Source organism: Xiphophorus maculatus, chromosome 9 (assembly GCF_002775205.1).
Source record: "Xiphophorus maculatus strain JP 163 A chromosome 9, X_maculatus-5.0-male, whole genome shotgun sequence".
Classification (NCBI taxonomy): domain Eukaryota; kingdom Metazoa; phylum Chordata; class Actinopteri; order Cyprinodontiformes; family Poeciliidae; genus Xiphophorus; species Xiphophorus maculatus.
The window spans coordinates 7,497,974-7,513,724 of record NC_036451.1 but is presented as its reverse complement, the minus strand read 5'-3'; the positions used below and the strand labels follow the sequence as shown (position 1 = coordinate 7,513,724).

The 15,751-nt window shown below is 36.2% G+C and overlaps 1 protein-coding gene across 1 annotated transcript; it reads left to right on the top strand.

The window, feature by feature from the left end:
• The first annotated feature begins 9,191 nt into the window (after positions 1-9,191).
• LOC102219737 (regulator of G-protein signaling 5-like) lies at positions 9,192-11,452 on the top strand. The gene is made up of 5 exons (XM_005800861.3): positions 9,192-9,491; positions 9,580-9,666; positions 9,997-10,058; positions 10,278-10,444; positions 10,547-11,452. The coding sequence occupies exons 1-5, from the start codon at positions 9,397-9,399 to the stop codon at positions 10,739-10,741; spliced, it is 606 nt and encodes a 201-aa protein (XP_005800918.1). The 5' UTR covers positions 9,192-9,396; the 3' UTR covers positions 10,742-11,452.
• Positions 11,453-15,751: the final 4,299 nt, after the last annotated feature.

Sequence of the window (15,751 nt, the reverse complement as noted above, 5' to 3'; positions counted from 1 at the left end):
TCTGCAGCAGTATGCTTTATGGGTTGTGAATTATTAAACTGACCCCGTCCAACAGTCTTGTCTCTTTCGTGTTCTTATTTTACAAGTAGACAAATCGATCTTTTGACTTCATACAGGTTTGTCATTAAACAGGGACAATACTTCCAGTATCAGATCAAACTATAAAGTAAAAGTGCTGCAAATGTTGCACATAAATTCCATTTTAAAAAGAAAAAGCTCTACATTCTTTACTCTTTGTCACTTATGGAGGTGTGGCCAAGATGGCCACAGATAAATCCTCCCTAATGTGTTTTAATCTTCTTTCATATTTTTCACTGGTAATTATGGTTTAAAGTAGCTGTCTGTAGAAGTGGGAGGTGCAAGTTTCCCTCTTCAATGCGCTCATTGTGCCTACCACCACGCACACTCACTGTTCAAGTTGCAAGTTAACATTGAGTAATTTTGGCCTCATAATTGACTACATCACTTCATTTTTCCACAGAAACACCAAAAATATTTAGAAGGCTTAAAATCTTAAGACAACTTTAACATTAATCTTGAAAGTTTGTGTAATGATTTTAAAAATATTCCTTTTTTGATTAAACATACCAGGAACATCCGTGTTTACATTCTGTGTCAATGGCAGATTTTTCCATCCAGGATTAAAGACAATTGTAAATGGAAAATGCAAATTTGTGTGCTTTCCACTCACAGCCACCATGCAAATATTGAGGATAAAGTACTTCAAAAAATACAGGAAGAAAAAAAAAGTGGTGACAACAGGACAGATGGAAAATATTGCATGCTCATATGTAATCTACACATGCAGCCATGTTTATTTGCATCTATGTTTTCATTCATTCAAATTGCCATCATCTACATTATTTCTTTCCTGTTTTACAAGACTGAACTCTTCCTTATGGGTTATTTGAACATTTTGCTTTGCAAGTTGCAAATGTGGCTGGAAAACGTGGACACATTTTCATAGAATTTTTATTTGCACTCCTTGAAAATAAACAAGAAATGTGACAATTTTTCCATCTGAATTTTACAAAGACCCGTCAGGGCCAGTTAAATCTCTTTAATCTTCAGAACGTTTTAAGAAAAAAAAATAGGGAAAGTCAAAGCAGTGTTAGGTTATATCACAATATTCCAAGCTTTGAATATCTCACAAGTTAGTTTTATATGAGAATAGAGAACATATGGTGCAACTGTAACCTTAGCAACGCCTGGCTGCCAAGATAAACTGAAACACCAAGCGAGGAACGCATTAATAAGGGAAGCAGCCTGGGGCGTGGCTGTGGCGTACGGGTTGACACTTGCCACATGTCTTCCCCCTCTCTCATAACCTACTTTCCTGTCAGACCACTGTAAAACAAAGGCCACTTGAACTGGAAAATATCTGTTTTGAAAAAAAAAAAGAAACAAATGAGAGAAGCAGCCAAAACACTAATGCTAACTGTGGAGGAGCTGCATAGTTTCATAAATCAAATGGGAGAATGTGGAGACATAATATTGCATTCACGTCATAATATAGATATAGCAATCGGATAAAGGCTGCAATAACATTAAAACAACAAAACAAAACGTGTGTAAACAATAGCTCTGACTTACTGTATTCTGTGCATTTTTACAAGTTTGTTTTTCATTCAGTGAAGTTACTCACAGTGGTGAGGATTTTTACTCAAGTAAAACTATCGATACTTACAAGAGTAAAAGTTAAGGGAGACATAACAAGAAAATATGAAGACCAGAATTTTACATTATGGCCCTATCAATTCAATTGTTTGAAATATATTCAGATGGGAGGCATTGTTATGTTTGTTGTCAATTTAACCAAGACACAGGTATAAGCAGAGGTCAGTTGAATTTTAATGATGACAAATGAAGACCTCAACTGAGGACTCTGGCATGAGGAGAACAGGACATGGAACTGACATGAGAGTAATAGAGGAGTCCACCAAGGAGCTATGAAAAAACCAGGAGCTTAAATACTGAGGAAGGAGAGGAAAATGACAAAGATCCAGGTGAGCGGTAGGATGAAAGCAGGGAAACTGAGAGAGGTGGAATAATTTTTAAAAAAGGAGCTGTATCAAGACCCAAAAGGATATGCATAAAAAGGAAAAGTCTTAAAACTAACATAAGGAAATACATTAAAAGGCATAAAGAAAATAACACCTGGAATAAGTAAGAAACTAAACAAAAATGAAATATCTAATGAACTAATAAGACAATAAGAACATCAATGAACAAACTGCACATGGCATAACCTAAATGGTAATAATAACCAAGAAATGATCAGAAAGGAAAACACACAAAAAAAACACAAACAACTTTAATAATAACAGGCAACGCCATAGTGCAGACATAAGTCCAATTGAAAATATTTCTAGACTATTTATCTAGACTTTAAAAGGAAGAATTGACAAACATTTCAATCACTTTACAGGCTGGTGAAAACATACACCAAAGGTCCTGCAACTGTCTTTACACAAAGAAGTTGTAACTGACTCTCGAAGGCTGACTGAAAATTCCACATTGTTTTGAATTTTATTTGCAAAACATAATTTAAAAAATGTTTACATTTTATTTTGCATTAACATGACAATTATGTAACTATATGTTGCTATATCATTTAAAACCCTGTTAAAATACATTGAAGTTTGCAGTTTTAACTGGGTAAAACGCTTTTGCAATTATTTCTAAGAAGTCATTTTGCATTCGGGAACATGTTTTATAAAAAGCACCACTGATAATGGACCTCTGACCTTCCCTATTTTCAGCTTATATAACAACAAGCTTTACAGACTAAGTAACTGAAATGCAAAATTCCATGATAGTGTTGACACTCATTGCCTGACTCATTGTGAAATATTTCACTTGTGGTTAATCTGCTTGTGGAGTCGCCTCATTCTGACAAACTGCTAGCTCAACCATACTATGAGAAGCTCGGTTTCCTCAAACTGAGCCCACTCAAAAGGCTTTCAGCTGCACGCAAGATACTAACTGCTGATAACAACTCTACAAAACCCCAAATGAGAAAAATCCACATGATCACTTTAAAGGTTTTGACTTCTTAATGTAAAAATTAGAGACATGGCAAGTTTTAAGTTTGCAACCATTTAACAAATAAGAGCTACTTTGTCACTTGTCTTAAGTTAAGGTAGTGCGAAAAAGGAAGCTTTACTGACAGATCAAAATTTTCTGTTTTTCCAAACCAAAATTGTTCCACTGATCCACACTAAATAAAAACTTATTATGAATGTTTTATTATTAATGTTATACTTATTTTACATGGTTATTCGACACTATGGTCTGCTACAAGACCACTACACAAATATATGCCTCTATTTTTTTGTCAGAGAAGCAGTAAAAGAAGCAACCAATCAATCCTTTATCATGTGAGTAAAAATAGGAACAAATTCTGTCAGATAGGATGTTGGAGAACTTGAAAGGAAGGGAGTGCTTTCAGAAGTGTTTTGATGTCTGTGACTTTCCTGTCCCTCAAACCAGATAGACTTCAATCAATCGGCACATGCCGAGTGTCACATGTTTGACCTTTTTTAACACTCACAACCTATTTTTGTCCTTTTGCAAAGGTGTGCCTATTGAAGTGAAACCAAGTGAAGAGTAGGATCAAATCCCTTGGAGGCACTTTTGTCTCTCACTTCTTCTGGTTAAAGAAAACTTCAAATTTGTGTTAATATAAGCAGATAGATTGTTCTCGTGGGTTTGTTTCCTTTTTTTTTAATCCTACAGACATTGGTACAAACTATTATGTTTATACATACACAAATATTGCTGCGTCATTGAGACATAGACAAGAAAACGTTGCTTCTGTTGCTGTGTGGTTCAAGTGCTGAAACACAAGGCATACATATACCATAGTACTTAATACAGAAAACATTGTTAAACTTGTATGCAAGTCAAGTGAATTAAACTGCAATAAATATTGCATCAAATATTATTTGTCATAAAATTTGTGTGTGTTTTTGCAAATAGGCAGGGGTGTTTTGACAAAACACCCCTACTTGAAAAATGTGTACAGTGTGTACGAACACATTAATGACCGCAGATTCCAACTGGAATGACGAACAGTTGGTTAAGTACATAGCATCTACATACCTATGGAAGAAGAAGTTGTGGAACTGTGTGTCATAAATTTGTTGCCAGAAATAACTCCCACTTTATAAAGGTGCCGTCTTTACAAAAAAGTATAGCTATTTCTAACATCCTCGCTGAAATAAGCAGATGAATAGACTCCTTTCTCCAGCTCTCCAGTAACGTCTTTAAAGTACTATACCAGCTGCCTCCTTGCTAACTATAAACCAGTGTAAGCTACAGGAATAATCTTTTAATTCAAGTAGCATAGATAAAATTTGATGTAAAAGACTAATTTACATTTTACATTGTCCTTGTTTAGACTGTAGGTATTTTTTTTAATTGGTGTCATCACAGTCTGCCAGTGTATCTTTCTTTAAGTCACACCGAAGTAATTCTTCAACCCGTTTGTCTAGTTATGATGCCAAAACAAAGGACGATCAGCGCCATGGAGACGTGTTGCCAACTGAGTACCTATTGTTGCGAAAAACAAAAACACAGACCTCTGTGCTGGTTGTGACCTGTTCAACATTACAATATGCAAGAAAAATGTCACAATTAAGTCATAAACTGTCACCACACTATTTCCCAACACCTCAGCATGGCCAGGTATTAAGCTTGGACTCATTTACCATTTAAAGGCAAAACTTTTGCTGGAATAAAAAAAATTATCATCTATGAATGTTAACCACCCACCTAATGCTGAGTTTTTCTACATTTTCCTTTTCTTAAACACATTTCAACAATTTGATATTCAGTGAAACTTTTAACAATAAGAGGTCTATGTAAATCTAAAAAAAAAGAAACCACATAAAATGTTTCTAAAATATAATACAAGCAATTTCTGATGAAAAATACATTTGGAATTGCCCACTTAGGTAAATCAGATCAATTTAAAATTAAGACAACATTCCTGCTCAGCATTTTGAAGTAGGTGTTCCCTATTTAAGCCTCAGACATTTACATCCTTCTCAGCCTCTCAGGTGTTGGAGAAGAGGCTCCAACTGATTGTCGAACCTCGGATTGATGAGAAGCGATGTGACTTTCATCCTGGCTGTGAAATAATGGAGAAGTTTTTTACCCTCACATGTCAATATGCTTCTCTGGTCTACATGTGTTTTGTGTAACTATCTGTTGTTTTTTTTGTTTGTTTTTCCCCTCCACTTCGAATGAGAAATTAAATAAATGAATATCATGATCTACAGGCCCAAATACAGCTAAAAAGAAAACATTATAGAATCACAATATATGGCTTATAAGACACAGTAATTGACATTTCGAATCATTCTTATGTCATAAAAGGGCCACTGCCATAAGTAAACACTATTTACATTCATTAGGGCAAATGTTCAGGCATGTCCAACTAAAATGTTCCTAATAATGAAATCTCTATTTAGAAGCCAAGAGAGATAAGTCATCGCTGAAGCACTTGTACGTGAAGGTGTGTGTCTCACCTGTCAAACAATCCTACTTTATGTAGTCGAAGGAACCCATAAAATGTTTGTTCTGTTGGTAAAACTGTTAATGTTTACAAAAATGTACTTAAGCAGCAATGCAAAAATAAAACATAATGCAACACAATATTTTGTAAAAACTATGGTAATTTTAAATTACATCCTATCACAGGAAAAAGAAAACAATTCTGTCAAGTTTAACTTTACCTAAAAATGCTTTGTAAACTTAGCCTGAATCTATAGACAGTTTATGATATTTTTAAGCAAAGACAAACAAGCAAAACTCTGTTTAAGTTATTTACTCTTACTTAATAAGCCTGTTTTTGTGGTGTTAAATGTTGTGTTTGTTTTGCCCAAAGTTCCAGCAAAAGAGAAAATGTAACTCAGCTGATTTCATTACCAACCTGTTGGTTGAACAGGTTGTCTATTTTGTAAGCTATAGACAAAATAGAAAGTCAGTTCAATACTAATTCTTGTTTTATTATTATTATTATTATTATTATTATTATTATTATTATTATTATTATTATTATTATTATTATTTTATATTGTTTGACTGCCAGGTTGTTTGAAACAAAAAGAGAATGTGTTGTACTGATTGCTGTGCTCATGGACCAGAGCACATCTTTTAAGCCTTTGAAGCGTCATGCTGAACGTTGACCTTTTATTTTGTTGCTCTGTGCTATCAGTCTGAGCAGAAACCCCCAAATGAAGATTTAGAGTGCACACGTCCTTTCTGCAACTTCCAAAAACACAAAAAGGACACGTGGTGCAAAGCAATGATGGGAATTGCCTTCTGTTTAAGACTGCAGATAAAACGAGTGCTTTAGTGGAAACTTGGCTCTGCTCTCCATCCACTTATAAACAGACATCTGCTTACACACAGTCTGCACATCATAATAAGCAGAAGAGGTGAACACCATGTTTTCACAAAGCATAGCTTTAAACCCGTGCGAAAGCAGGGGGGAGGCCAAGGCTAACCGCAACAGTGTACAACAGGTGACGCAGATACACTATTGCACTGATAACATAGAACAAAATGCGATAATTCTACATATAAGCATGTTGTGCTCCAAAGTGGATTTGACCTTTCAGTTCTGTGGGGATGTGATGTCATAAAGAATCCCATAATCTTACTGGCAAAGGTTTTACTGTGCCTGTTAAGTCCCTCTTCTTGCTAATAACATTGCTCTAAATCTTTACTGTTTAAGATCATAAAAAATAATTTCAGTTCTGATTAACTTTTTCCATCTTCTGTTTTTATGAAAAAGAGATTTAAGGACCAGAGTTTTAAAGAAAGGCATAAATGGAATAAAAAGACAGCAGTTTGTGTTTAACAAAGATGATGTGGGTTATTCACCAGCTGTGTATACATGCAGTACCTGCAGGTTAAATTTGACATGATTTGTCCCATTCCTTGCTACAGTGAACTCAGTTAACCTGTTTTTAATGTTACTATGAAATGTTGCAGGTCCATATGTGCAAGTTGGGAAGTTATACAAAAACATACAATTTAAGTTAATAAGCCCTTGAAAAGATATGTAATATAAACATAATTCATTCCCTCACTTGAAGCTGCATCATCATTGTAAGTCTTTTTTGTCATCTAGTTGAGAAAACAAGATGCAAGATTTGCAACAAGATGCAAACTCCACACAGCCTGAGATCTTTCTGTGTGGAGTTTGCATGTTTTCCCTGTGTGCGGGTTCTCTCTGGGATACTGTCTGGTATGAGTGTGTGTATCTCTGGTTTTCTCTAATGGACTGGCGACCTGTCCAGGGTGTACCCCGCCTCTCGCCTAATGACTGTTAGGTTTTGGTACCAGCCCAGGTCACCCTGCAAAGACAAGCGACTATAAACAATGAATGGACACTGAAAAGCTGAGGAAACGCTGTTCATTATATGTATGGAGTAACTTGCAAATGTACTCAAATGCGTTGAACCTTTCTACATTGTGTCATAGCACAACAGCAAAATTTGAATGTGTTTTAGTAAGACTGCATAAAGATTGTATAAAACAATACCCCACACTTTGAACATCTCACAGAGCATTGTTTAGTCTGTATAAGAGTTGTACACACCATCTCTACTTTGAAACATGCTTTTCTTCAGCACATCTGATGAGTCATCACATGTGCAAAAGTGTTAGTAACACACTGCAAAGAGGAAAAGTCTTACTCTAGATTAGGTAAAGTTTTATTTGTACATCGAGACTACAGTATGTATCATTTTCTGTACACTTTGCCATTATTATATTGGTCAAAATCTCACTTAAAATTCAAATAAAATACATTCAAGCTTGTGGATTTAACGTGACAAAATGTGGAAATGTATGTTTACGTTTAAACCCACAGCATCCACTATCCTTTCATTTAGGCCATTGTCAGGTCTTCAGATCGCCCATGTTTCTCTAACATCTCTCTAACAATGTAATAAGCCTGGCTCTCAGTTAAAAAAAATATCTCATTTACCCACTGCAATTTAGAAAATTACTTGTACCACATTATTGTAGTCTCCATGACTATCAAAAGGCACAGAAAAATACACAGAAGGAGAAACAGAGGAGAAAATCAACATTTAGCTCATAAACAATACTGAACAGCTGAGCAGCTATAGAACAGCATGTTTTATGACTAAAAAGAGCAAATCCAAGTCAAAACAACATGCTCCTTTTTTCTAATCCCTAATTAACCAAGACTAATTTAATCATATTCAAAGCAGGCAAGGTTTTTATCAGTTTATTGATGAAAGAGGCATTGATATAGCTTGAGCTCCAAAATAACTTCACATCTCAAATTTAGAACTTGCATAATTTGATTTCTATCAACCACATCCGACACTATCTCTATCATCTTCCGTCAGCTGACCACTGACAGCCAGATATATTCCCAGATAACCGTAGGCTCGCTGGTGTGTGTGGTGGGTTATGTTTTTTTAAACAAGCATGAACCACTCCTAATCCTGTTGGGTTTAAATTTTCAATGTTGACTTAAATGGGTTGTAATATTTGAGTTTGTGTTTGCCAAAGGAGTATCAGTTCCTAGAGAAGCTTCACAGTTCAGATGAGATCCTCCTGAGAGCTTGCAGAGTAGGCTGAAACCTTATCCACTAAATCAAACTGTGTAACCTTCTAAAAATAGAGAATTCCTTAACATAAGAGTCTGATCTTATCTGATGTTCTGATGTGATCTAAGAAATGTGAAGTTGTCTCCTGCCTAAAGCTGACCTGTCTTTTTTTTATCCATCCCACCTTGAAAGGTGAGTGGATATTACATCATCATATCTGTGCCAACATGCCATGATGACAAACATGCCATGATGACAAAAGTGTCAAGATGCTTCATGCTCACACACCCTTTATGACTAATTTAATAAACATTAAACATCCAGCCATGTTTCCGGTGTTAGAATGACTCTATTGTTCAGGACAAATAGAGAATGAAGAAGAACGACACAAAGGAACCAGAAAAAATTATTTATTTTTGACAAAACCTGCTAACATTTCAGGTTTTGTTTTTCCTTTCAAAATCAGTTGAAAAAAGATACACTGAGATAAAAAACTAAAATCAACCTGGAAACAGGAGTTAGCAGGAGTGCATGTAAACTTTATAAAACATATAAACAATGTTTGCCATATATTTCACCTCACTCTTAATTTTGAAAACCAGCAGCATTTTCAGGGAGGGAATGTTTATGCAGTGACAGCCTCTCTTCTGCCTCAGGCAAAGTCACAGGCAGAGGCATACCAGAGTCCATTCAGAGTCTGGTTGGACCGCCCTCCTATACGTCATCCATGACTTCCAGAGCAAAAAGTATAAAGCAGCCTCACAAGCCAAGAGGGAGAAAGAGACTAGACTAAACCATGAGAGAGAACCTCAGCAGCATGTCGTCACAAAACATGGCTCTTCCTGACTGCATGAAACCCAGTGACCTGTCTGCAGAGAAAAGGGGGATAAAGTAAGTCTTATTCAAAGATCTTTTGATGTTCTTAATGAAATTTTACTTAAAATAAGAAGTGATTAATGGATCTTATACTTTTTAACAGGAGAAAGAACTGGAGAAACAGAATAAGATTTCTGTGGACAAACTCTTCCAAGTCGATTCTGCATCCAATGAAAAATAAGTCATACAGGTAGGATGGCAATTTTTATATATGCACATACTGTATATGTATGTGGTTGATACATTGTATTAAATTAGGTTTGAGGACTTTTATCCGCATAACTATATTTTGATACAGCCTACTGTCAAAAGGACTGAATATAGTCAAAGTGAAAGCAGTGTAGCAGAACAAACTGCAAAAAGAAAGTAAGGCTATGTAGTCAAGTCTAGTGAAAAGCTAGCCAGTCGATTGTAATACTATTTTAGCTGTAATCAATTGCAAGGATTTACAGTGGCGTAAAAAGTGGTAGTTGTCTCAGCTATAATTACCTCTTACGAGAGCTCTGTTCTCTACCCTCAGGCCAAGTGTTGATGACGTGAATCAATGGGCACAGTCACTTGACAAACTACTCGGCCATAAATGTAAGTATCATTCATCCCGCTGCTGCAGCAGTCTTACATAAAAGCGTCTCAAAGGTCACACTGTAACTGGGAGCTGAATAAAGGAATTTTATTGGCCTCAATAAACCAAAGCTCGTAATAGCTTTGCACTCACTTTACCTTCCATTAATGGGCAAAGAGCCTGAGAAGGACGCAAGGGAACATCTCGCAATCCTCATGCTCTGTTTCTTCCTCCCACAGATGGGAAAGCTGCCTTCCATATCTTTTTGAAGTCCGAGTTCTGTGAGGAAAACGTCGAGTTTTGGACGGCTTGTGAGAACTTCAAGTCCCTCACGTCACAAAAAGCGCTGACATCCAAGGCCAACCGCATCTATGAGGAGTTCATTAAAAGTGAAGCTCCAAAGGAGGTAAGAACATTTGCTCTTTGGGAAGTTATTTTAACCTTATATTATTTTCTCTGTGGTTTTGAGAATATCAAATGTTTAATATTTTGGGGTTTTTTGCCACAGATAAATCTGGATTTCAACACAAGAAATGCTATTGAGCAATGCTTACATGCACCCACTGCCACGAGCTTCCATGCTGCACAGAAGAAAGTCTACAGCTTGATGGAAAACAATTCCTACCCTAGGTTTATCCACTCAGACCTCTACAAGGAACTGTGTGCAGTTGCCAGTGGAAATAGCAAGCTCATAAAGTGCTAGTCAAACCACACACACACTCCTGAAGTCATTTGTTTACCGCTATGACTGTGAGTTCAGTGCAGATGATGTTCATTCCAGGAGCTGCATCAGGATAACAGACCTGAATGCAAATTTTGAACATTAACAGCGGCAGCGAGTGTGGAAAATGCAAAGTGAATTTTTAGGTTGTCCTGCTGCGGGATTTCAACAAGGAAGCTGTGAGGTTAATATAAATAAGCTGCAGGAAAAGTGCAGAAACTTTTTACAAGGTGGAATTAAGGTTACATTTTCATCACCGGGTCATTACCCACATTTTTTTTTTTTTTTGATCCACTATTACAATTTTAGGCCATTTCAAGTTTTATGGAACAATACACTTAGAACAGAATAACATTGCAGAGCTGCAGAACTGAGAAATGGAAGCACTGAACTGTGCTTCTCTGCTCCAATGAAACCGACAGTGCTGTAAGAATGTATGTTTAGTCAAAATCCACTGAAAAACTATGTAAAAGAGTCTTACACTTTTCTGTAACCCCTTTTTTTTTACTCGCATTTGCACTTGTTTACACAAGGTGTGCAAGTTTAATGTGTATGATAATGTCAACTGTTTTCACTGCAAATGATTGTGAGAATGTAAATACTGTAATCCTGCACTAGATATCATATTTCATGTATATTTAAGCTTTGGGCAGCTGGCCTGCTTTAGAAATAAAATATTTTCTCAATGTTGAATACCTTGAATGTGGTTCTTTATAGATCTAGTTCAACCATAAACCTATACATTAGAATCTCAGCTTCACTGCAAGATCTTTCACCCACATTAAGATCACTCTTTCTTCAATGCTTTTGTACATTTAATCCATAGATGTTTGTGGATTTGACCAAGGTTTTTGGAAATTAGTGGTTGATTTAGAATAGTAATTATATTATTTAAGCTACTCAAGTATCAAAAATATTATCAGGCAATCACAAATTACATTTATTGTTACACAAGATACATATGATGCCATACAATGATTCAAAGTGCGGTGTCCACCTTTTCAAATGAATGCACTCAGAAAATGAGCTTCAAGAAGAACTCATTTGTGGACTAGGCCTCCATGAGTCATTCTTGACCCATCTGAGCTGTGAATCTCTGGAGTTCCTCCAGAGTTACCCACTAACCTCTTGGGTGCCTCTGTGATTAAGCTTTTCCTTAACCCTGTGTCAGTTTAGGTGGACAGACATGTTCTGGTAGGGCGGCAGTTGGACTGGGTCTATGTTCAATTACAGATTGAACAGAGTTTTGTAGAATGTTAAATTTTTATAACCTAACTCTGCATATAACTTTTCTGTAGCTTTATTCCAACACTTCCTTCCCTTGGAAGTCTTAACAATTTAGGTCAATTATGTCCTGCAACAAACCTCACAGAACAGCTGTACTTATACTGAGATTAAATTACACATTGGTGGACTATATTTTAAAAAGTTTAGTTTTATATTGTGTAGAAGTAACAGTGGCTGAATACAAATGTATGCCACACTTTTCAGATTTTACTGTTTCCTCTATCTTCCCAGCTATACATAGTTTTATTTAAGTGCTGTGCATGAATACAAGTGAACTTTGTTGCAGCTTGTAAATTTCAGCTGCAACAAAGTTACAAAGATACATAAAAACTTCTGAAAGGCACTACATGTGGGAATTCATGCAGAAGGCCATTTCAATAAGTATAAGTCTCTTTGCTAATTTTAGTGGAAAATTCTCTAGATGCCACTCAGTCAGCGTCACTCAGCCTAAATTAGAAGGAGTAATTTAAATAGCAGTCATTTACCCATGGCAAAAGGACAAAGGTCTGCAATGTACCTAGCTATTAGAAATAGTTTGCTAAGTCACACAACTACAGCATTCCTTATCTTTTTGGAATACTACACCCTTCTTTGTTTGACTATAATAACAATGATGAGTGTTTAGATTGTCAGTGGAGAAGAAGAGATAGTGTGAATCCTCCTCCAGTCTGACATATGTCTGCGTTCAAAGAGGCTGAGAACTCCTTGCAGCAGGAGGAAACAAGCATCCTGCTCCTGACACCTCCTGCTGCCTTTACCTGGAAACATATTCTTTTTCTTTTTTTTTCTTCTCTGTGCCTGCAGCTGAGAGCAGTCTATTTCTGGCCTGTGTCAATAAAAGTGGGTGCAGTCGACTGAGTAAATGTGTACAATTTACTCTTTGTATTTGTTTTAAGGTTTTTATGACAGCAAAATAAGAGATGTTCCTTATGTTTATATGATTACTGCAGATTATTATTATTTTTTAAACTTCAATGTCTAAAATGTTGTGCTTATTGGAAACATTTTGAACTATAAGCAAAAAGAAAGCCTGCACCTCCTGTCATCTGTGTTGTTTTTCTGACATTTGATGTCAGGTTACATTAATTTACTTGGTTTATGTTTAAATACTTTAAACAGAAACGTTTTTAGCAATGGGCCTCTTCCTCTTCATAAATAAACTTTCCTTGACCCTCCAAGTAGGCATACCAAATACGCATTCCGTTATGCAGCAGTCTTGCTATTTAGGACTTCATTCTTTTTCATAGCATTTGTGTTCCCTGTCTGTCAACTGCGGTACTTTGTCCTGTGACCCTAGTCAAACACACAGATAATTTTAGTGGATTCAATAAAGAGCTAAATACAGCGTGGTGATTAGGGTATACAAAAACCTCTGCTGAACAGAATACTTGCTACTTTAGTTGCTCGTTCACGTGTCGTGACAGACAGAATAATAAAACAGAGAGGATTTTTTTTTCCCCCTCAGCTGGTAGTAAGACCAATGAGTTTTTCGTCCGTTGCCATGCACTGACCTGGCAACAGACTCCTGGGATCGGGTCCAATAAGTACTTAAGGTGCATATGTAAACTCTGGATCTAAAATTAGAAACTGGCCACGTCTTACTTCGGTCAGCAGACTGCAGATGCGTCAGAATGCACAGAGGTTTAGAAGTACGCTCTGTTCAAGAGCAGCAATTAAAGCAAATAAGTGCATTCTCAGTAAGTTTCCATTCAGATGCTGATTCAAATGGAAAGAGAAAGTTCGTAACATCAACATATTTCTAACTCTAAGAAATGGAAAACCATGTGCTGTTTTGGTTGATCTATGAGTGGATTTCTGTTTCAGAAAATAATTTTGTGTATATCCGCACAAGTCTTGGACGCAGAAGCCTTGTGAGCTCATTGTAAGCCCTTTGATAAACAGATGCAATGGCTTCACTTTATCATTGAGATTAAACCGTGGGACAAATCCATATATACTAAATAATCCAAAAACACGTAAAAACTTGGAGAACTTAAAACAATTCTAAGTATGAATATTTTTAAAAGGGGCTGCACAGTGGCTCAGTTGGTGGCAGTGTTGCATCGTAGCAAAAAGGTTCAGGGTTTGAATCCGGCATGACGTCTTTCTGCATGGAGTTTGCATTGGCACCAACTGTCGCATGGACAACCAGGTATAGACAGTCAATTGATGGACTGGATTTCTTTTATTGGTCTTATTTACAAAATTACAATTCCATGCTTTGTCAAAACGCTAACAATCGCAACACAATGACTCTAACAAAATGAGATTATATGTTAACAAAAATGTTTTATCAGTCATACTTAAATAAAACTACAGCTGGTTACCATGTGGCTACATATACAGATCAAATTAAAATATCAAATCATTTGTTCATCATCAAAAAACAGTTTTAACTAATTAAATTAAAAACTATTAAATTATCACATGATGTAGATTACACTATTTCAAGACGTCACAGCTTGCAGCTAATGAAAACCCCAAATAATGTCTGAGGATTTGAAATTGCATAAAAATGTAATATTTGCAAAATATTGAGAAATCTCGCTACACTAAATTTAATACATGGTCTGGGTTTCTTTTGCACGAGTTGCTGCGTAAACTTGTCATGCCATGGAGTTTGCTGGGTATTCTGGACGTGATATATCATGGAATTTAAACCAGGTATTGGCACTTTTGGCAGTGTGGGTAGGTGTTAGGTTCTGTTGGGAAATAAAATCGTCATTTCCATAACACTTTTCAGCAGATGGAAGCATGAAGTGCTCACAAATGCCCAAGCACATGGCTATGATGACTTTAGTCTTGATAAAAGACAGCTCACATTTATCCAGAACTCCTTACTGACTGGAAAGTTAACTCTGGTCCTCCAGTAATTATACATTGCTGTCTCTCCTCCCTCCTCCAGACTCTGCAACATTGATTTCCAAATGTAGTGCAAAATTTTATTCCTTTTCCTCCTTAATCCAGGTAAGGGCAATCCTCTGTAGACTATGGCTGCCCTGTTACTTGTACACTTATTCCTACCCCACTTTTTCTTTGAGCTCAACGATTCATAAATGATTGGTTTCACCACTCTGAACAGCCAGCATCTTTAATAACAATGTGTGACCTCAGCTTCATGTTGAAGGTGTTAATGTCCATCTTCTCCAGGAAGTTGTGACAGTAACATTTACTATCCATTTTTGTTTTGTTCTTTTACTTAACATTTGTTTTAATAATCTGTAAGTTTTAATGACTCAAAATCAAATAACACAAAAAAATATTAGATGAACTAATAATGGCAGGCAAACCACATCCCAATGTTTGAGTGATACCTTATGGATTATGTAGACTTAGTGATCGCTCCAGCAACACTTTTAAAATGCTATTACATCGCTTCGACTGTAGGTGGCGGTAAAAACTCATGTCTGACAAACAGCGCCGAATCTCTTTAGACGAGATTATACCACGGTGTATAAAGGCTGTTGTAGACAGAATTGACCCCTAACACTTGGACATTTCTTAGTTTGAAAAGTCAAAAAATTTCCACTTTTCAAACTCAGAAATTGCCATGTTTTTTCTAGAATATGTCATAGAGTTTTTGGAAGTAATTTACTCTTTTCTATCTACAATATTTTAAACCATCCTCTGGTTTAAAATATAAACCAGAAGATGGGTGAAAAAGAGCAAGATGGAAATTAAATCTCTGAAAACCAAACAACTCAC